Below are 22,097 nucleotides of genomic sequence, written 5' to 3'. Positions count from 1 at the left end.
GTACCTCTCTTCTGCATGAAGCTGAACAAATCATCCAGGAACTCTTTCCTCTTGGGATCGCTGTCCAGTTCATATAGCTGGAGAGAGAGAACAGTGAGTGAGTGAGTGAAAGAGAGAGAGTGAGTGAGAGAACGAGGAAGAGAGTGAGTGAGAATGAGTGAGAGAGAGTAAGAATAAGTGTGTGAGAGAGAGAGAGTGTGTGTGTGAGAGAAAGAGGAAGAGAGAGAAAGAGGAAGAGAGAGACAGAGTGAGAACGAGTGAGAGAGAGTGTGTGAGAGAAAGAGGAAGAGAGAGACAGAGTGTGAGAGAGAGAGTGAGTGAGAGAGAGAGAGAGAGAGAGAGAGAGAGAGAGAGAGAGAGAGAGAGAGAGAGAGAGAGGAGTTAAGGCAGCCACTATAAACTTGATAAATTGTATTGATTGAAAGCCAAAAACAAAAATTTGACCATAAAAAATAAATAAATAAAAATAAAAAAAAAAATCACAGAATTATTATTTTATAAATATAAAAATAAATGTATTAAGTTTGTCTTCTTTGGAATTGTCTAATATCTAATTATGTCTATTAATAATGTCTTATAAGCAAACCAAAAGTTTATGTACTGGCTGCGTATTTGCACTTCTATTATGACTATTCTACAAGACAATGAAGTCATTAATCATTATTAACTACAAGCCAAAATTACACAAGCATGCCAGGTCTAATTGCTAGTTCCTCTGATTGTGTCAGCACTGGTTGAAAATCTGAGCTGGGTGTAATTTTCTTCTGTCCATATGTAGGCTGTGGTTGTGAAATGTTATTTATATTTTAAGTAGTTGACGCCTTCTGTATACGTGTAGGCACCTAATGGAGCATTGTTAAGCTAAACATTCAAAAACATGGGCAGGCCCAGACCTGAGCCAACAAAACTCGGGGTTCAGTTTCCCGGAGTAAAAGAAACTGCACTGTCATTATGGTGCGCCACATCACAACGGTTAAATTCAACAATGAAGTCACGCTCGGATTAAGTCATTGTAGGTGTGACTAGATACAGACCAGCACACAACGCATAACACGTAGGCTGTATTCCACAGTTTCCACCACGCTAGCAAAAAGAGCTAATTGTGTTGATGTTTAGGATAATCGCAGAAAAAAAGGCTGATTTTATGATGGCATTTTTGTCAATTCGTTTCAGACATATTTGTCTCCTGAGTGGAACAGATAAGAACCTGGTCTCGTATGACTGGAAAATAAGTGCCTTGGGGTTGGTTTCCAAGATGGCTGAGTAATAAACTATGATTAAGTTAATAAAAAAAAAAGGCTTTTAATTTTTTTTCAATATTAAAGGCAAGACGTTATTTTCATTGTAAGGCTCTTATCAGTGCAGGACAACCTGTAAAGCTGGTATTTCACTGACATGCAACATACATTTTTTGTTAAATGTTAAATGTGACATATTAAATGTTTGTGAGGAACATTTCTGGTAACACCACACCCAAGATCCATTAGTTCTTGATGATACCGATCTTGTAAATATAAAACCAGGTGGTACCATTGGTACTGCACTGGGAGATCATAAGGAAACCACACACACCACTGAAAATCTGCTGCTTTCATATGACAGACAGGAAAGTATTAGTCATGTAGAAACTAGTAATGATCAATAAAATACCTGATTTGAAAAGCCATGCTAGCAATGAACCCTTGATTAAACAACACAATAAAAGTCAAATATCCTGCTATCTGGTGGTACTGCGTAATAATACAGAGTACGTTTAAATTTTTCACTAGACGCTGACAGAAGCATGTGGAGTCTTCACTGTGATAATGGCATATCAATGCTGCCAGAAAGGAAGAGGAAGGCAGATACCACTGGCTCACGCTACTGCCCATTAGATTGTGCTCGTGGTCACACGAGACCTCGATTTTTTTATCCAGGGAGCAATAGGAAAGGTTAATTATTACATCTCTTGGGAACAAAACAAGGAGAGTAAGACTTCGCTGGGGTGAAGTAGTCCCAGAGGGCTGCTGGAGAGTGGGGGATGGAGGAGGGGAGGGGTCGGATGACTGATCGGGGGATTGGGGGGTGGGGGTGGCTGTTAATGCAGCATGGGCTTAATTACAGGATGCATGCACTTTGAGAAATTTATGGCATGGTGCTTCTCAAAAAAGAGCTTCCTTTCGTCAGTCAGTCAGTGTCTCTCTCTCTCGTTTTCTAATGGAATTCCATCAGTGCCTCCTTCTCATTTACAAGCAGTCATCGTCCCCTCACCCACAATCATGCCAAAGCACATCAGCTGATCTTTATCCTTATCAGCTCTGGCAATTATCATCGTCAAAAGAATTTATAAAGCCCTCCCGCTTCCTTTTCAAGAACAGCTCCAGCGCTCATTAGAGTCTGTGGATTAAAAATAATTAAATAAAATGGAAAAAAAATAAAATAAAAATCAAGCACGTACGTTAAATTTTCCTTGGGTTCTTTTAGCTGATCCTCTTCTGTGCTGTTCAGTGCAATCAATCAGTCAATGCACAATATTGAATATATGCCTTGGGAGCATGATATAAAACAGAAAACTCTAAAGCTTTGCACAGAAATACTAGAGAAACACAGTGACTATTCGTGAAGAGTTATCTGCACCATGACAGCAGCCTTGTTAATGGAGAGCTCCAAAATTAAAACCGATCAACTCCATTGTTCTGCAGGCTTCCCTTTACAGACCTCAGACTTTATGACAGGATATTTGGCAGGATATTTGGCCTGCCAACATCCTAACTGTACGGTGGAAACACATCCCTCTGATCACAAAGGAGAAACCGTCTTCATGCACGTGCTGTCACCAACTGGATCAGCGGTGTGATGGAAAAAATTACACAGCAAACCAGATGTTAGCATGGTGTCTAATAGTGCAATGACTTTAAAATTTTTATTAAAAAAATAAATAAACAAATAAACAAACATGTCAAATTGGCATTCAGCGTAAAGCGAACACTTTTTATACAAAGCTTTAAATACATGTCAGCTGCTAGCAAGATAATTCTGTAGTGTGTGTGTTTGTGACAGAAGTAAAATTAAACCTAGACCACACCCTACATCTTAATATCAATGTTTTATTTCCAACACAGTCATTTGCCTTCGGAAAGATGATCCAAATATCAGCTAGCTAAGTTTAAAAAAATAAACATTAAAATGTTTATTGTGCTGATAGCTATTAGCTACATTAATGCTAATGTAAGACAGCACTCATGTCACTACAGCTGCATTTCAGGGGCTATAACTAAAGTAAGGGGCTATAACTAAAGTAAGGGGCTATAACTAAAGTAAGAGGGTATAACTAAAGTAACTACATTTTATACAGTCTGTGATAAGTGATTTTATAAAATCATCATCAGCCAAAATACATTTACATTTAAAGAACATGGACTAAAGGTTTCACTATTTCTGTGGTGTCTAATATAATAATGCTAATTTTTTGTTCCCTATGTAATTTATTTCTATGCAATGCATTTGATCACATTTGAAGTTATGGGAGAGAATAAAGTCTGTGCTAGTTAAATGTTTAATAAAAATATTTTCCACACTCCTATGTCATTAGCTTCAATGTTTGGTTTTTTTTGGATTGGTAAACATAATTATAGTATACTACAATTTTATCTCCTACACTCAACCCTGATTGGCTCCTGCCAGGCAACATAGTCAAAATTTAGTTATCAAAAACTGTGAATTACTACTAAAGCAATTCTGCAAAAAAGTAACTTTCATTCATTCATTCATTTTCTACCGCTTATCCAAACTACCTCGGGTCACGGGGAGCGTGTGCCTATCTCAGGCGTCATTGGGCATCAAGGCAGGATACACCCTGGACGGAGTGCCAACCCAAAAAGAGTAACAAAAAAATGCAAATATAAAACACACACACACACATTTATATACACACACATATACATACATACACATATACCTACATATATACACGTGTGTGTGTGTGTGTGTGTATGTGTGTATATAATATAAATAATCACACACACACACACACACACGTGTGTGTGTGTGCACGTGTATACATGTGATTTTGTGTGGTTGTGTATATATTATATGCACATGCGTGAGCATTTTTAACAAATGATTATTTATATTATTATAGCAACAGTATGATCTAAATATAGCATTTTATTGTATTATATACACTTTGTGTTATTCAGCAAAGCCATTCATTGAACACGAATCCATCACCATGCTCACAGAGAAGACACCGGTGTTGAAACCCTGTAACGGCATTTCACACCTGCCATACGCAGTATGGGGGAAGGGCAAGAAATCAACTGGTGAGCCAGTTTCAGTCTTACAGAGCAAATTTGTTCAACATGCCCCAGAATCATAATAAAAGAAGACGAGAACTCCGTTGCTGAATGGTAGGCAGGCCCTGTGAGCGTCTCTGATAAAAGGGAGAGGCATTGTGTGAAAACAATAGCGCTGGCTTCCGTATCCATGGCCTTATTCTCTCCACCTGAACCAGCAGCACAGTCAGGGCTGTAACAAACACCTGCATGGTGCAAATGTTACTTCGTGTATCACTGTATCAGAGTGAAACCTGAAACTCAAAGATCTGCACCATTTAATAATTCAAATGACTTTTGAATTTAGCAATCTTGCAAATCAGACATTAAATAAGACTGTTTTAGCTCTTTGCGGGGCAGGAAGTGAAATTTTAAGCAGTAGCGGTTTTGTGTCTTTTCCCGAGAGAGGTATAGTACACCTGCAGGCCGGAGTGAGGAATGAGTTAGCACAAAAAAATAAAAAAATAAAAACACCGAGCCTGGGGCCATCTTTCATTTTTATCAACCTCCAAGGAATTCCAAATAAGCAGATAGGAGACAAAAGGTTCAAACAAAATACAAATGAATTTGCAAATTAGCTCCATTTCCTGTGTAAAATGATCTCATTCATACAGCATGCGAAAGGTACATGTCCGAGTTTCTTTAAGTTTTGTGCCGAAGATAAAAACAAAAAAATAGTTCTGTTTTTTTTCCACTGTAAAATAAACATACATCATTAAAAGGCCTTGCACGTGTAAGCAGGCAACACGAGCAACACATCTGAATTTTCGGTTCCCTTTTTGGGAAAGAAAGCCAAGATATGTCTAAAAAACAACAAAAAAACATTTTTAATGTGATACGGTGAGCAGTGAAACAGAACTCACATATTAATAATCAATTGCATATTAGGGCTCTTGTGGCTTGGCCTTTCAACCACCTCCAAATGTCACAAAACCTTGTATTTGCATCTAATGACTCCAACCCTGTTCCCAAAGCCTGTACAGCTTAATCAATATGAGGATGGACAAACATTTAACCTCAGGTGGACCCGCAGTTCATCATGCAACTCTGTCTATGTGTGTGTGTGTGTGTGTGTGTGTGTGTGAGAGAGTTTCTGGGGTTAAATTCATGTGTACCTCAGATCCAAGGTTCTCAGCTCCAGAGCTGGAGTCTTTGAGAAACCTTACACATGTACAGTGCAACTAAGCAGTTGAAAACCCTTGGCATATAAGCCTTTCTGGTTGGGACAGGTTTTTCTGTTGGAGGCACAAAACGGCACGTACTCAGGCAGCTGTCAGTGTCATTGCTGGTTACGGTGTGGAATCAGATTATTGCAACACTGCTCACGTTTTCAAAACAATCATTAAAATGCATCTAATTCCTTCTATTTCTACCTTTTCTGTCCAGTTCCTTACGCTAGTGGTTCAAATCCCATCAATCTCTCTGGCCTGCTCATTACCCATACGACAGCAACCTCAGTTTAGTTTCCCGGCCTAGCGAAAGCAAACCCGCACTCAAAATCTGGTTCTGTTGAAAACACCTTACGTCGCTACCTCTGCTCCTAGCACGTTCATACCAATCACATGCAATGGCTAGGAAATGTATAGTGGAAATGGTCCAAGTCCTAACAGAACATCTACTGAATTCAACTCCAGCCCTTATACAACAGACTGATTACTTGCTGTAGGTGTGTCAGATTTAGGGTTGAGCTGCACTTTGTACGGCAATTTCGAGGACTAATAACTTACATACCTAATGCACAAAAGGCTAATCTAGTCAAAGCTAATCTAGATGATACTGCGTCCATTTTCATACCCATTACAGAAGAGGAGGTAACGCACAAAAAGTGACAGCAAAAAGAGGAAGTAGCTTGAAAACAAGGAACAATCCTGAGGTAAAAAAAAAGGACAGCAGACCTGGAAAACTGCTCTGCTAAGCTTCTGTGCTTTCTTTGTTTACGTTCCAGTGGATCTCCCCTCCTTCTTGTGCTCCATGCTGAACGCCTGGCACTTTTTCAAACCACAGGTTATGTGGCTCTGACGTCAGCCTGGCTGCAGCGTGCAGAATACTTCCCATGGATTTGCTGCCAATGAACAACTCCTCTCCTCATGGCAGCATGTACGCTTTGGCACCGGTTCAACTACGTGAGAAATCGAATGGACTTTTTCCCCTCCAGGTCGTTTTGTGCCATAACGAGTCCTATTGATCCTAACAGATTTAAACGCAGCCAAAAGCAGCTTCCTTGAACAGATCATGACGTTTACCGACACAAATAAAGTAAAAATCTTATTAAAAAATAACTACACAGGTCAGTAAAACACAGATGTGGAACATACTGGAAATATATTTAGCAAACGTATTCATGAAGCACATTTGGTTGTTCATATTTGAGGCTTAAGATTAAGACTCCTTTCAGTTAAGATCTTGATAATGATGTTTTCCATAATTAGCAATTTATCTGATCGATGTCTGATTTCTTCAATAGCCGCCTTTGTAGTGAGTCGTCTCCCTGGTTCAGCTGGATGCGGCGAGTGTTTTGTACGAGTGTTCCTGCTCGTTCTAAGAAAAGCGCTTGATAAGAAAGCAGTAAGAGCCAGAAGAAGAAATCGGTTTGTGCCAGAGCAGCTACGTGATGATGCAATGGCAAAAAAAAAAAAAGGTGAAAAATTGATGTTTTGTGTCCATCACAAAGACATGAACCACACACTAGTCAAATATTATACAAATTAATGCCAGATCAGACACCACTTTCAATTTTACAGCATGAAAATGAACCAGAACACACACACACACACAGTAATCTCTAATTCAGTGCAATGGTTTCAATTCAGCTCTGCCTTCTCCTACCCACCTCAAGCATCAATGTTTAATACGAAAGCCTTTAAATGGGAGCTCACCGTGGAGGGATGTGATGAATTTTTAAAGACATGTCTGCTTTACTGTCCATCTGGGCTCCATTTGTCCTACTGGGGATATTTACAATACAGATGAGACCTCAAAGGCCATTTCTGCCTCCTCTCTTGCGTCAGAAAGATTGTGCAATATGAGAATGTGAACAAAAATGCTGTAAAAAAAATGGCTTGCAATAACAATCCTTTGAATACCTTAAAAACGTTTTGGTTGAAGCAGATATTATTTGTGTGTGTGTGTGTGTGAGTGTGTGTGTCTGTCATACGCAACACAATGAACAAGCCGCCGTAAGAGCTCATAACTAACCAGTCTGAAATGATCACTCAACCACAGACTGTGTTTTGGCTTCAAAAGCGATGAAGACCATCTGCAAACTGGTTTAAAGTGGTAGTTAAATGTAAAACATGTAAAATCACACATGGCAGCGCAAAGAGGAAACAGGACATATCTTTACAGTCACTTTAAGACAAGACAATTATTTGTATCAGCAGTAGAAAAATCTTGAAGCACAGGAGAGCTGACCACCGTTTCTGAACCTAATCAACACACACAGACGCGCACAGACACACAGGCGCACTCACACACACACACACTTTTCAGACACAGCAATGTTAATGGTATGCAGAAGTAGATGATTAGTAGATAGTAAATGACATATATAAAAGGAGGCTCCAGCTTCAGACTGTAAGAGTCTTCTGAATAAGGAAGTGTGTGTTTTATTGTTTCTCTGTAACCTGACACGGTGTGTTTGTATTTTTATTTTTTTTTACTTTTTGTCCTATTGTCTTACCACAGACTTGCTAATATCTACCATGACGTAAACGCTAAACGCATAACGTTTATTAACAAATGTTAAATAACTCAGTTTGGAAGTCACTGTGGTTTAAGTGAAACAACACACTTCATGATGTGCTTTCATAGGAAAATAATCCACACCGTCTTTTTTTCCCCTAACAGCACAATACATTTCATTTGTATTTGTATGCCCTGTTTTATATATGGTAGATATTTTATTATTATTATTATTTTTATTTATTTTTTTTTAAAAGGTGTTTGATTTTCTTTTCAGTCCATAAATAGGTTTGGACTTGCGTGAGGTTTGATGTTGTCTTTCGAGAAGCTATGTAGTAAGTGGTTTCATAATATTTGATATGAGGGAAAGAAAAAAAAAAAAGCACACCACTCTGTAAAGCAAGGATTTGCTTAACCAAAACCACAATCTTGGCTCACGAAAAGCTTCGAAGACAAGCTTTAGTTTATGCCTTGTTGACTGCAGGCTGTTATATTTTGATAGCGATTAATAAATCAGTTTCTTTGTATTCGTGTAGCTACATGACCGGGCCTGACAGCGCTATCAGAAGCCAAAGCTTGATTTAATAGAACCATATCGCAATTACTGACTCTCGCTGGACAAACTGATAGGACGAATCCTTCCAAGAGCGATTCTGCTGTTTAATGGCTTGCTTGATATCTATTTCCATTTGTGAAATTGAATTTTGTCAGGTATAGCCAGAGAACATTTGGGCGGGGTTCCAACTGAAACACGCTGGCGAGTAGTGACAGAGTCTGTGTCCAGAGTGACAGATTATCACTTTCCCTCAGGCGCATTCCTAACCGCTTCCACCCACCTGCCCAAAATAAACTGCAGCACATTAACCCTTTCCTTTCCAACACACACACACAGCTTTCCACAACAGCTCAGTATGCACCTTTAAAATACTGGAACATTTATAAATAAAATAAAAAAATAAAATAAAATAAAATGAAGAAAACACCAAAACACACTGCAACCTTCGTTGGACATGCTTACATAAGCAGCCTTTTGCCATTAGGAAATATTATCTCAACAGACTTGCAGCTCTTTATTAACAGTCACCGAGATCCGTGCGTTCTGGTGGCCGTATGATACGGAGCTCTATCTCCAAAGCCGAAAGTGCAGTAGCATCCGACCCGATATGTTTTGATTATCTCTAGTAAATAGATAATGAAGAAAACGCTAACTGCTGTGAGGTTTGAGGCTTGCTTATGAACAACGCAAATCCCTTTCAGTTCCTCTAACAAAGCAGTGAACCACAAGGTTTTTCAGCAGCTGCGTAAAAAAACAAGAATGAAACATTGCAATTTATAGACATCATAATTGCAGTAGTTGGTTTTCTATGCAGATGGTGTTTAAAGTAGCAGGAGATATTGTGTGACTTTAGGTTGTCTTCAATGCATATCTATAAAACACAGGAATCCAGCATGCGACACTACAGTTTAGTGGTTTACTTAAAAAAAAATCCACTAAAGATTATAAACCTTTTTTTTGCTTACAATTTACCATTAAATAATAGAATAATGATTTAGTTATCCAGGACCTGCTTTTATTTGTATATATATTTTTTTTTTTTTTTTAAAAAAACGCACTTCAGATGCAAGAAAAAGAAAAGAGGGAGTTATAAGTTTTCCAGCTGTGCAATAAGGAAACAGATTGCTAACAGCAGCAATTTAAAAAAAAAAAAACCTCGATGGAGGATTTGATAGTCGTTCTCTAATAACGTGCGATAAACCGGTTCTAAAGTAAATGAGCACAGGATATTTTCAGCATAAACCTTTTATAAAATGTGTAATGTCCTCATAGCTGACGTGCTTCCAGACCGATGTATCTCTTGCAGAGAGATTGTTAAATACATCTAATGTTAGTTACGATTAAGAAACATCCCTGCGTTTTTTTTAGGTCAACAAACTTGGTACAAATGTGACTAATGAAGAATTCAGAAAATCACTGATCAGATAAAATCCTAATCGTGAAAAACATGATAAGAGTCAGCTCCCTCGTTCAGCTGTATTTGTTTCATCTTATTAAATGTGATCTAATTATATGTACAAAGACCTGAAACACACACTAGTCAAATATTATAAGGAAACGATCAAACACACACATGCACGATTTTCAGGTGGTGTAGAAATGAGGAAAAAATAAATAAATCGACCCGATGCGTTTTCAATATAATCTTTTCACCAGTCTGTGGTTTAACGTCTACAATCTCGCCAGCTTCATGACGGACAGGTCAGGGACAAGTTCTGTACTATTTCTCTGACACGTTTATTTAAGTGATGTTAAATATGTACTATTCTAATGGTAGTTAAGTCAAAGGTATATATAAAAACTATTTCTTCTGCGATAATACTCTAATAAATATTCTCCATGGACGGAAAACGAGTGCCCTATGAGTCGACGCAAGGGAACAGCCGATGTGTGTGTAAGCTAATATAGGAGAGCTCAAAACCCCAGAGGTCTCTAAGTCTAATTGACTCATCTACTGATTCACTGGAGAGAGAATAACCTTTTGGGTTCTCTTGAAGTGATAAATGATAGTAGCTGGTTTTAAAGTTAAACCCTAAAGTTTCTGCACAAAACACGTAAAGGTCGGCTGTGTCGCTACTGGACGTTGTACAAGTGTAAGAATGATTAAACAATGTTTTGTACATTACACACACACACACGCAAACATACCTGTCTGAACTGCTCTTCATAGGTCCAGTCGGTGTGGTCCTGGCCGTGTTGCTGGCCTTGAGAGGGCAGAGCTGGGAAAACTGAGGCCCTCGGTTCAGGTTCATGCCCTGATCGTGCCTTCAGCAGCTGAGAGTTCGGATGGAGCTGACGATGAGGCAGCAGTAGGATGCCTCGGCCTGGGGTGATTGCTTCACGGCTCATCTGCAGTCCTTCCTCGGCCATGTCGTCATCAAAGTCTTCTTCCATCTCCCCCTCAAAGTCATCCTCATCCCACTTCTGCTTTCTAGAATTGATTCAAATGTGGACTAATGATATGTGGGAGCTGAAGCATACAACCTGAGCTAAGTTCTATAATCTTTATAACAACTACGCTAAATGACCATAGGTTAACAACTTGAAGCTTTTTTTTCATACTTCAACAATCCTTCAGCGGTTGTTTTTACAATTGTGGATATAACTCTCGTAGGCTAAACAAATGACTTAATGAACTTAATAAACTTACTGACGGCATCTATTAACAACAACATTGCTGTGTAACATATAAACAATGACAAGCAGTTCCCTAGTTACAGTTACAATACATCTTTATTACACTAAACCAATAACAAACAAATTAGCCTTGGTAATTACGACTGTACGTACATTTGCTCCTCTTCATCAGATCCCATCATGTCTTTGTAATGCTCATCTGCCTCTTCCTCATCCTCATCTCCTTCAACTTCATCCTCCTCTCCAGCAGTGCTGTGGTCGGACCTGGGACTGTCAGGCATCGGTCGTCTCTGCAGTCCGGCCGCCGCAGCCCTCATGGCTGCCAGAGCCGCTATCTGAGCATGCTCCGTGTCCGAGTTGGCGCTTAGCTTCAGCTCGTTGCTTGTTGGGGAGGAGCTCTGAAACGAAGCCGTCTGCTGCTGCTCCATCTCCAAGAGCAGCCTGGCTTGCTGTTGCCTATGCAAGTTCTCCATAACTGCCTGCAGCTTCATCTCCAGGCAAACAGGATGCTTAGAAATAGTGCTTCCTTTGCCCCTTCCTCACGAGTCAGGTTTTCAAACCCTCGATTCCAACGGATGCTGCCTTCGCTGAACAACGGACTGAATTCTATGAACGGAAAGCAGCCTCGCGGTAGAACTCCTAGAAAAGTCTTCTACTTAAACCTAAGAAAAGTTGATTAAAGATTGTGTCGAAGACACGTTCCTCTTCAACACTACAGACGGAAGCAGGCTTTAGAGAGGAGAAGCTCCATCTGACGCCGATTGGTGAGCTCCAGAGCCTAGAGAAGAACGAGAGAAACAGAGATAGTTAGTAGAAATTAATTATAGAAATTCTCCTTGGTCCAACAGCATTCTTCTTTTTCAGTTGTTCCACACAAAAAAAACGACATTTTACTGACAAATCATCAATCAGCATTGATGCTAGTTACCAAATAGATAAATGATAGGTCATCGTTACAGAGATCAGACATACACTGGTATGTATGTATGTATGTGTCATTAAGATTACCATAATAACTGAACTCTGAACTGTTTCATTTATAGCTGTGTGTTGGATCAACGGGAAGGATCGAACTGCATGACCTTTTCCAAATCCACGGTTCTATGACGTGAATGTAATGTTGACTGTAATAACACCTATTATTGCTCCCATCTTGTCTTCTGAGTATCCTCTTTCCCCCTCATTAGCTGTTGCTTGGTGTAATTTCAACTAATCACTAGGCTTGTGTGATACAGTGATTTCATTATCTCTAGACGCTATTATGCTGCCATGATCTTCAATAAAGCTAGTATTATAGGCATTAAAAGAAGCCAGCAAATAAAAAGCACCCCAAAATAGCAGACCTTTTCCTTCTTAATAAAACAAAATAAGAGCCAATGGAGAAGGAAATCTGGAACGACTCGTGTGGGTCTTCTTTGTCCTCAAGAGCCTCGTCCCTGTCACCTACATCTCACTTTCTGTCAGAGTAGATTTATTTTATAGTTCACTGAGGTGATATAAAATCTACCAAATGCATGTTCAACATTCAACAAGCTAGCATTCGTTACAATACTCTTAATTAGGGTTGTGCCATATCAGATCGTCCGTGATATACTGTGACAAACGTTTATCACGCTGACAAATCGTCGTCCCGAGTGAATGTCGGTACAGCTGTGTTTACGTGAAACAATATGGGCGGCTCATAAAAAAAAAACCAGCATGGTGAAAGGCAAAGTTCCAACCCTAGGCAAGGAAGAAGAGTTAATTCCCCCCAAAAAATAATCTCCCTCAGTAATACGGAAGTGGTTTGGATACAGATCCCAAAATCAGATGTCTGTGATTTGAAAACTGCATCAAAAACCAATAGACAATGGGTGAAATAGAAAAAAAGAAAAAAAGAAAAAAGAGAAAAACACGTCCAACTGGTTCCACCACCTCAAACAAAAACACTGACCAGAATATTAGGAAATTCAGAAGTGGTGTGAGGAGAAACTGTCAACCGGTCCTGTAAAGCAACACAATTCAGAGGGGTTTTGTCAGATCGGCTGCCGGATGCATTACCTGTGATTTTTTTTTTTTAATGCTGGATGGAAATGACGAAGATCATGACATTTTGCTTAGCCAAAGACTTGTTGCCAAACCAAACTGCTGACAAAGAGGGATTCAGGCTAATATTTTAGAAAATGGATGGTAAATACATCACACCAACTATGTGTGAAGGGTTAATGTGTTTACTGTTTTATGACAGTATGCTGATTTAACTTTCACCAAAAGTCTTGAATTTCACCATTTTCTTCTTGTCTGTTATACTGTTAAAGCAAGAAATATCACGAAATATCGCAATATAGTTTTAGACAAACATCACCCATCCCATCGTACCGTTAACACGAGTCTGCTATATTTAGAACCCAGGAGTCTGTGTGTTTTATGCCATTTGCAATCGATCCGATTAGTAAAAACATGGGGGATGTGGTAGCTCAATGGTTAAGACTCTGGATTACAGACTGGAAGGTTATGGGTTTGAACCCCAGTACCACCAATGCCCCTTTTCCACCGTGCTGGTTCGGAGCCAGAGCCTCATTTAGAACCAGTTCTTTCTTTTTCGACAGCCAAAGCACCGGCTCTGAACCAGGAAAAGTGGTTCTTAAGTAGCACCAAAATGTTGCTGGTCTAGACTTAAGAACTGCTAGCATCAGGGGCTGTGGGCGGGGCTACTGTTAGTGCGTTAGATAATGTACCTTAAGTATACCAAATGTTTAATACACTTTTACTTTACCGCAAATATGATACATTATCAGCACACATGATAGTAAGTAGCTACATGCTAAGGCTAACTTTGTATTCGCCGCGTTTGGGTGTTAATGTAGGTTCAAATAGCCATGAGCATTAACAGTAAAGCAACATCCGCCATTGTTATGTTGCGTTTGCCGCTGCTGCGCTAACGTTGCTGGGAAACGTGACACGTATACAGTGACGTCAGACTCGGCTCTGTGATGGCTCTCTAGATGGTGGAAGGGCAAAACAGTTCTTAGAAGGTTCGCCAGTGGAACCAATTTTGAACCAGCACCAGTGCTAGCTCTGAAACAGCACCCGGTTCTTTTTGGTTGAAAAGGGGTACAAGCTGCCACTGTTTTCCCCTAGAGCAAATCCCTTAACCCTTAATTGCACAGTTCTATAAAAATGAGATTAAACATGTGTCACTCTGGATAAGGGTGTCTGCCAAATTCTGTGAATGTAAAATAAAACCCTGTGCTCCACTTGAAATAATACTACCGTTCTAAAATCCATACACTAGATGGTAGAGTAGATCGTGTAAGGTCATAGAGTATGGTCACATCCTTGGGATGCGTCTTTACTTCTTGTCAAAATTAATCCAAAATTTTCAATAAACTGCAAAATCAGGGCTAATCATTAACTTACCGCCCGAGGCCTGAAAGTCGCTTAAATTTTTATAAGATTGTTTGTCAAAATATACCATTTGTCATGTCTTAATAATGAGAACATTTGTTCGAACTTGTGCCTTAATGTCTCAAAACAATTACATGAATCCTGATAGGAAAGCTTAGTGATATGCGGCAGGAAGCATATTAGGGATCGTCAGCAATTTTGTGCTCTAATATAAAACGTTATTTCCACATAGATATATCGAATGCTACACATAATTAAAAAAAGTCACTGGCCACTGGTTTGGAATGTTGTTTTTAGGTGTAAAAATTAAATCTTTGTAGGTTACAAGTACACAAAAAAGTAATTTACGTGATACTTCTTTTTTCGCTTTCAGCAAAATTGATCAACTGCAGACCAGTTTTCATTCCCACACTTGATTTCATAGCACCCACTCATGTCTGTGAACAATGATGTTACCTTTTATTGGTGTTATTTCTGACATGTAGTTATCGATTAGCGCAGACAACAAAAATAACCTTATTTAAATGAAGGTTTTAAATGTTTACCTGTGCAGAGTGCACGTGCTAGCTATAGCTCTTTTTACTTGGTAAAACAGTCATCAGAAAGATTTAACTTGTAGTTTATTAATCCTGCCGTGTTTTATAGAAGTCTAATTGAGAAATAGTGCTAATGTGTCTTCCCATAACATGAGAAAGATCAAACGCTGAGAGATTGTAAGATCCGAGCAAACAGGACAAGAGATAAGCAAAGTGCCAAGGGTCTAATTCCACACATATACAGACCCACACACACAGAGCAAGAATGGAAATTACTAGCATGTAGGACACATGTAATGTCACAGGCTTGTTTTGAGCAAACTGAGTTGGACTTTTTGAGAAAAAATGGACAAAAATAAGTTTGTAAGTAAGCTTCTAATTCTGGCGTGTGAATATTAAATAAAGAGTAAGTGATGCTGGCTAAATTAGTCACTGAAAGTTTACTGTTTTGGCTGGCTTGTAAAGGCTGACTGTTCTTTGTTTACACCAGTCGCCCCGGCCTCCATTTACGAACAGGATGCAACGTCACAGGCTTTCGACTGCACGCTTAACCAAAGGGATATGCTCAGCCTTGCGCCACACAATGAGAAACACGGCCACAGCGCAGTATTACAAAGCGCTACGTGAGCGTGAGAGGAAAATCAAACAAAAATAAAATCCCCTTTCATTCACTTCACTCTTGTGACAGAAAGCACACAGTAGCCTTTCACGTTCCTGAGAGCACTTCTGCTGTGGAAAGGGAAAATTCTCAGCAGATAAAAAAAAAAAAGCATGAAGTTGGCTATTCAGATGATTACTGACACGTAGAGGAGTTAACCAGAAATTGGCAAAAGGAAAGGCTTTGTTTTCTAAGGTTATGAGAGAAAAAAAAAAAACGTGAACGAAAAGCAAAGTCAAAAGCAAAAGGCAGCACTATGACGGTTTCCTCTAAATACACAGAGGAAGATGTTGTACGGTGAAAGGGAAACAGAAATGTAAACTTTAGGCAGAAAACTCGCCTCAAGAAACTGAAGATGTCTGTCGGGGGTTGGGGGAGGGGCGTTTGCTGCTATCTGCTATCACACCGTAGTGGTTAACATGTACTAAAAAAAAAAATGATTTCCATGTACGACGGCTAAAAGGAAATTGGCTTAAATTAAAACGCTCTTGATAATGCAAAGAATGAGATATCCGTTTATTATATGAACACGTTTGTCGATGTCTTGCACTTGTCTTAAATACCAGCCACATCATAAGAAATGAGGAAAAAAAACACAAAGGTTGAGGAAAGGTTCAGCTTTATATATATAGAAAAAAAAAGGAAATAAAAATGTACTTGCTTTTTTGGGAAATTGTGTCACAATGAAACCACATTAACATGAAAACAATAGAGTAGTGACAATTCGAATTCCAGTTTGGCCGTTTTATCACAACGCACTCAACCTCTTTCAACAGACTTCAGGAAACAGGGACTGTACTGCGATCGGAGAAAAGACAGATGGTTTTGAACCCAGAGCACAAGCAGAGACACTGGAGGTCAATTGGGAAGCTCAAAACAACCGATTTTAAAAGTCACTATTGCTAAAGGTTGGGAAAAGGATGCGCCTGTGGCATTCATTCTATTCTATGTGAATATAATAGCGTCCTTCAGGAATCCTTTTCAGTCAAGGACAAATCCATGCAGGATGAGTCTAATGAGACTAATATCCCAGAATGTTTATTGATCAAGCCTGTGATTTTAGCAATCAATTACCTTCAAGAACGCCATGCTTATCATCGGCACTGTTGCTGAAACATAGCTGTAAACTTTCCAGCCTGTCTGACTTTTTCTGTACACATCATTAGCTTTCTGTAACAGCATTTGCTAAGGAAATTTTATTTAACTCTGATACGTCTAAATCAGCTGGAAAGCTCCTCTCTTGCCCAGCATGCTCTGAGAGAACAAAATCACTGCTTTCTTTTGTCCTGTCTGTTAGCAGGAGCATAGACATTGGTGCCAAAACCCTCACGTGTGGATTATCTGACTCGTAGCCAAGCCACTAGCCTTCCTACCACAGCTGTAAAACATTCACACACACCTTACTTCACCTAAATCTTCGGTCTCAAACGTGGATCTTCTTACAATGGCTGTTATTCCGTTCACTGGTAATATATCAGAAACCAAGAAAAAAAAAAAAAAAATATATATATATATATATAAACACTAATGTTTCTAAACACAGCCTTCTACTGCTGGAGCTGCTGGACCAGAAAGCTGATGCCTCATAGCATGCCAAGTGGAAACCTGTTCAGCCAGCTCGATCGAGGATTTGCAATCCTTAAAAAAAAACACAACAAACAAAAAAAAAACCTCAAAATCAGATTGGCTCGAAGGTAGTCTGCCTTGATTGAACAATGTTAAGAAACTCGGGGCAAAAAGCCAAGGACCTGCTGTTCTTAGGTACTGGGTCTTATCACTACGTAAAACCACATGCTCCGCCCGTCTTACAGAAAAAAAGAAAGAAAGAAAAAACAAGCTCTTGGCTTAGAAATTTAGGCACGTTTTCTTCCTCAGATGTCAGCCTTATTTGAATAACAAAGCTGGATTAGGCAAAAGTCCCTTGGCCTGATTTAGACATAGATTCAGCTGTTGCAATATGATTCTCACACCTCACAGGAGTTTCACCCTAAAGTGTACCTGTCTATAGTAAAGCCACAGTAGCAGTCAGTCAGTAACAACTCAATAATTATTGTACATTACAAAAAATATATGTTCAAATGCCACTTGTTTATCTCAGGCTTTGGTATCTGATACATCAACCTCTCACTTTCATTATGAAGCAAATTCATATACCATACAGGCTTATCAGAAAACGATCGCATGAGGACATTATGTACGAACACAAAAACAGACTTATAGTTCAGTGACATGATGTGAAGACAAAACAGAACCCAAAGGAACAAATTTGTCACCACAATTTTTTCAAGAAGATTGATTGCACGGTCCTCAGTGAACCCAAAAGCTCAGGGGCAGCTGAGATGAAACGTTTATGTGAAACGTCAGAACTCAGAGAAATGGCAAATGGCTCATGAGACGCAGCTTACAAACACATTTCAAATCCTGTTAACTGTTAAATATTGCATAATATTTGCCAACAGCAGGTTTCGCTGTAATTGCTGTTTGTTTAAATTCTTGCTTGCTCGCTCTTATTCCTTTATACTTGTTTGCTTGCTAATTTTCAATGCACGACTGAAGTCTGACTTGACGTGGCAACCACGTCGCCATTATTAAAAAGGCCAAGTCTGACATTTGAATCCATTCCACGCATGGCTGCATGAAAAAGTCTTGTAGTGAGATATATGCACTTTTAACAAGGCATGCCATTCATTAGACAGCCTTCATTATGCACCCTGCCTCTTAAAAGACCTTAACTTGATCATGGGCCATGTGCTCCTAATCAGAAACAGAAGCCTTGTGTGTCACTGAAAATTTATTTCCTCAGCTTTCAAAATTCTAAGAATTTTATTTCCATTTTTTTTCAATGGCAAAATATCTATTACAGAGAAACATTACAGAGTTGCGTCCCTAATGACATACTACATACAATGCCCTCACGCTATGCACTCGACCTAGTGTACGAATCTGATGGAATGGTAACATTTTTCCAGAGGAATTGAAATGCTAATTTAAAAAAGACCAATGTTTCGTCCGCCAGAACGTTGTTGGCCATCTTGAATTTATTTTTTGCCTCAGACTGTGTCAACACCTAATAGTACTAGCCGTCTTCTGTTGAGTAAACAAAACTAGATTCCACAATTTCTTTGTGGTGGAATAAGTAAATCATCTGGGTACCTGAAGTGCATTCCTTCTTGATATAATTACTAATATTACACTATATGTACTACAAAATGCTGTCAAATAGTGCAACAGCAGCAGCAGCAGACCTGGTAGTTGTAGTAGAAGTAGTACTGTGATTTGTGATGCACCTCATTATTTGCTATTCCTGGCAACCCAGAAATGAATAACAGGAAAATCCCAAAAAAAAAAAAAAAAAAAAAAAAAAAAAGTGGTTTTAGAAAAGGAAATCTTGTTTTAGCTACAAAGCACTTTAAATGACATCATGATAAACAGTGACAAAACCTGACTCATCATATGTTTCATGACAAATTTAAGAATCATTCATAGTAATAGTTTTGACATGTAAATTGAAATATTGAAATTCTTCCAAATCTTTCACCAGGAAGCACCTAAACGACAAAGAACGGATAAAACAATCAAAGAAGTGAGAAATGAATAGCTGGAAGCGAGATTAAATAATAAGACATGATGTTCTTTGTAATCTTAGCAGGAAGTTGGCAAAAACAAGCGGTGATGTACAGATCAGGCCAAATATTTTCTTTCATTCCTATTTAGTTGCATCAAAGATTGTAATAATAATAATAATAATAATAATAATAAATAAATAAATAAATAAATGTTAAAAATAAAAATATATAATTATTATTATTATTAATAATAATAATATTATTATTATTATTATTATTATAAGGCAGGGTTTAGATTTTTTCACTATATAATACACATCGTATATAACTGTTATAAATATTCCTACAATAAATACGCTCTTGTGTATGAAATTGCCAGAAGCTCTCAGTCTCACCACGTGGAGCTCACATACATTTAAGCTTCCTGATATTCTGTTCTGCTGTGTTTATGTCACAAAATGACCATTTTATCCATTCTCTCTTATATAGATTCAACAGACACGATAGAAACAGAGGAAATTACCAAATAATTTACCTACATTAGATATTTACAGCCTAAACAACCCTGGTGATCTAATATCAGATGAGCTACATATGATAAGACAGTGTTTGCTACCTGAGTCGAGCTTTTTTCCTTTCAATCTCCAACTTCATTTCAGTTTTATGTTGTGTTTTTGTTTTAGAAAGAGCTATAAAACCACACCAACAATCAAATCAATCAATCACTTCCACAAGCAATAAATATCCCATGATAGCCGACTAACTTGAGATAGTGTCATTTTCAGACTTTAGATTTGTCCCTAACAAACACGTTTCACGTGTTATTTTGAATCCTTTGCCATTTTAAGTCACGTTTTAACTCTGAAATGGCCACAAATCCGTCCATAAAGGGCTGACACGACCATTTGTGGTTAATATACCGCCTGAGTACAAGCTTAATCAACCGCTTAGTGCTAGTCAACAGAGCAGGACCTGTATAAACATATCAGCTGTCTAAAACCAGCTTACTATCGTAGTAACTTGTGTCAAAATAGTACACCAGCAAGCAGACATACTGAACAGTCGCGTTCACACACTTTATACTCCGTTTTTGTTAGACGTAACCATAACAACCGATTGAGTTTAAACCAGTTTATCAAACTGGGAATAAATAAAGAAATAAATACATAAAGAAATAAATACATACATTACGACCCTTATAACCGCTCGAATAAATATAGAATCCACAAACACTGCTAATTAAAATAAACGAGAGAAAAAAAAAATGGTATAAAATATTTATAAACCGAAATTAAATTCCTTACCAATTCAGCTTCCGTTTTGTTTCTGGAAACCGGAAGAAACATTCCTGATTTCCTGGTGAAAACAAGGCGCTCGTGACGTGCTAAGCTAGCTCAATGTTTTAGTCTCGGTATTAGCTTGTAATGCGGTTAAACGGCTAACCTCCGTGTAGCAAGCTAACACAAGGTTAATTCAGTTTGATGTGAACATACGACGTAATTTGGCCGTAGTGAGGCATCTTTGACTAATCCGAGGTGTGTCCATAGCCGCTGAGTTAAATCATTGGTCGACAAACAGCATTTAGATGCAAATTCCAAACCTGTGAATCAGAGGAGGCCAGGCTTCCCTGCTCTCTAAGGGCGTGTCTGCAGTTGATCGATTTTGTTGAAAACGAAAAAAGAAGTATCGCGTAAATTACTCTTTTGTGTACTTGCAACCTACAAAGATTTAATTTTTACACCTAAAAACAACATTCCAAAAAAGTGGCCGGGCGATTTTTTTATAATGTGTAGCATTCGATATATCTAGGTGTAAATAACGTTTTATATTAGAACACAAAATTGGTGACGATCCCTAACATGCTTCCTGCCGCATATCACTAAGCTTTCCTATCAGCATTCGTGTAAAGGAACCCTGTCAATTATGTTAAGTAATTCTGATATAATCAATATATTATATATCAGTATATTGTATAGAAAAAGGAAAAATTATGGGGATATGGCTATGATTTTGTGGCTTATTGATTTACATGTATACATATATAATATATATATATATAAATTTATATTCATATATAAATACATTTATATATATAATTTAATTTAAAAATTATAAAAAATAATTTAAAATGATTACAATGTATAAAATGTCATTCTAAAAATCAATTTGATAGTGACAAATATTTTATATATATATAAATATTATATAATTTATAATTTAAAAATTATAAAATAAAATGATAAAAAATTAAAAATGTATAAAATGTAATTAAAAAATCAATTTCACAGTGACAAATATTTCAAACAAATGCACGATTTACATAATATGTTGTTCTGATTTAAGTTGTATATTTGTAACACAATTACAAAGCATCAAAACACATTTTTTTAGAGAAGTCCAATCTTGAACTGCATCAAAATAAAAGTAGTAGTGAAAAGAATTCACTCACTCACTATTAGTAACTTCTCTTTCCTTGTCAGTAATCCAAAGTTGACACTGGGAACACTGTCCATGCGGTGGGAATACATCCAGTCACATGACCCCTGACCCAGTGACTCCAAAACTAAGCAGAATTGTACTACTACGAGAGATAAATAAGACACACATCTTTAGATTGCATTTGAAGACTTCTTATATTTCATTTTTTTCAATAGGTTTAATGCCACAGGACCCAGTGACTCCAAACCTAAATTGAATTGTTTTAGCACGAGACAAATAAGACATCTCTTTTGATTGTTCATTCATTCATCTTCTACCGCTTAT

General features: G+C 38.1%; 1 protein-coding gene across 1 annotated transcript in view; it reads right to left on the bottom strand.

The window, feature by feature from the left end:
- Positions 1-20,921, bottom strand: part of arid3a (AT-rich interactive domain 3A) — a 29,359-nt gene extending 8,438 nt beyond the window's left edge. Inside the window, exons 1-4 of the mRNA XM_060878144.1 lie at positions 20,639-20,921; positions 11,341-11,965; positions 10,699-10,981; positions 5-77 (exon numbers count right to left, since the gene is read on the bottom strand). Coding sequence (XP_060734127.1) covers positions 5-77; positions 10,699-10,981; positions 11,341-11,678 — 694 coding nt within the window. The 5' untranslated portion in view covers positions 11,679-11,965; positions 20,639-20,921. The remainder of the gene's footprint in view (positions 1-4; positions 78-10,698; positions 10,982-11,340; positions 11,966-20,638) is intronic.
- Positions 20,922-22,097: the final 1,176 nt, after the last annotated feature.

The sequence above is a fragment of the Tachysurus vachellii genome, chromosome 1 (assembly GCF_030014155.1).
Source record: "Tachysurus vachellii isolate PV-2020 chromosome 1, HZAU_Pvac_v1, whole genome shotgun sequence".
In the NCBI taxonomy this organism is placed as follows: domain Eukaryota; kingdom Metazoa; phylum Chordata; class Actinopteri; order Siluriformes; family Bagridae; genus Tachysurus; species Tachysurus vachellii.
The sequence above is the reverse complement of the archived record's forward strand: the minus strand, read 5'-3'. Positions and strand labels throughout refer to the sequence as shown.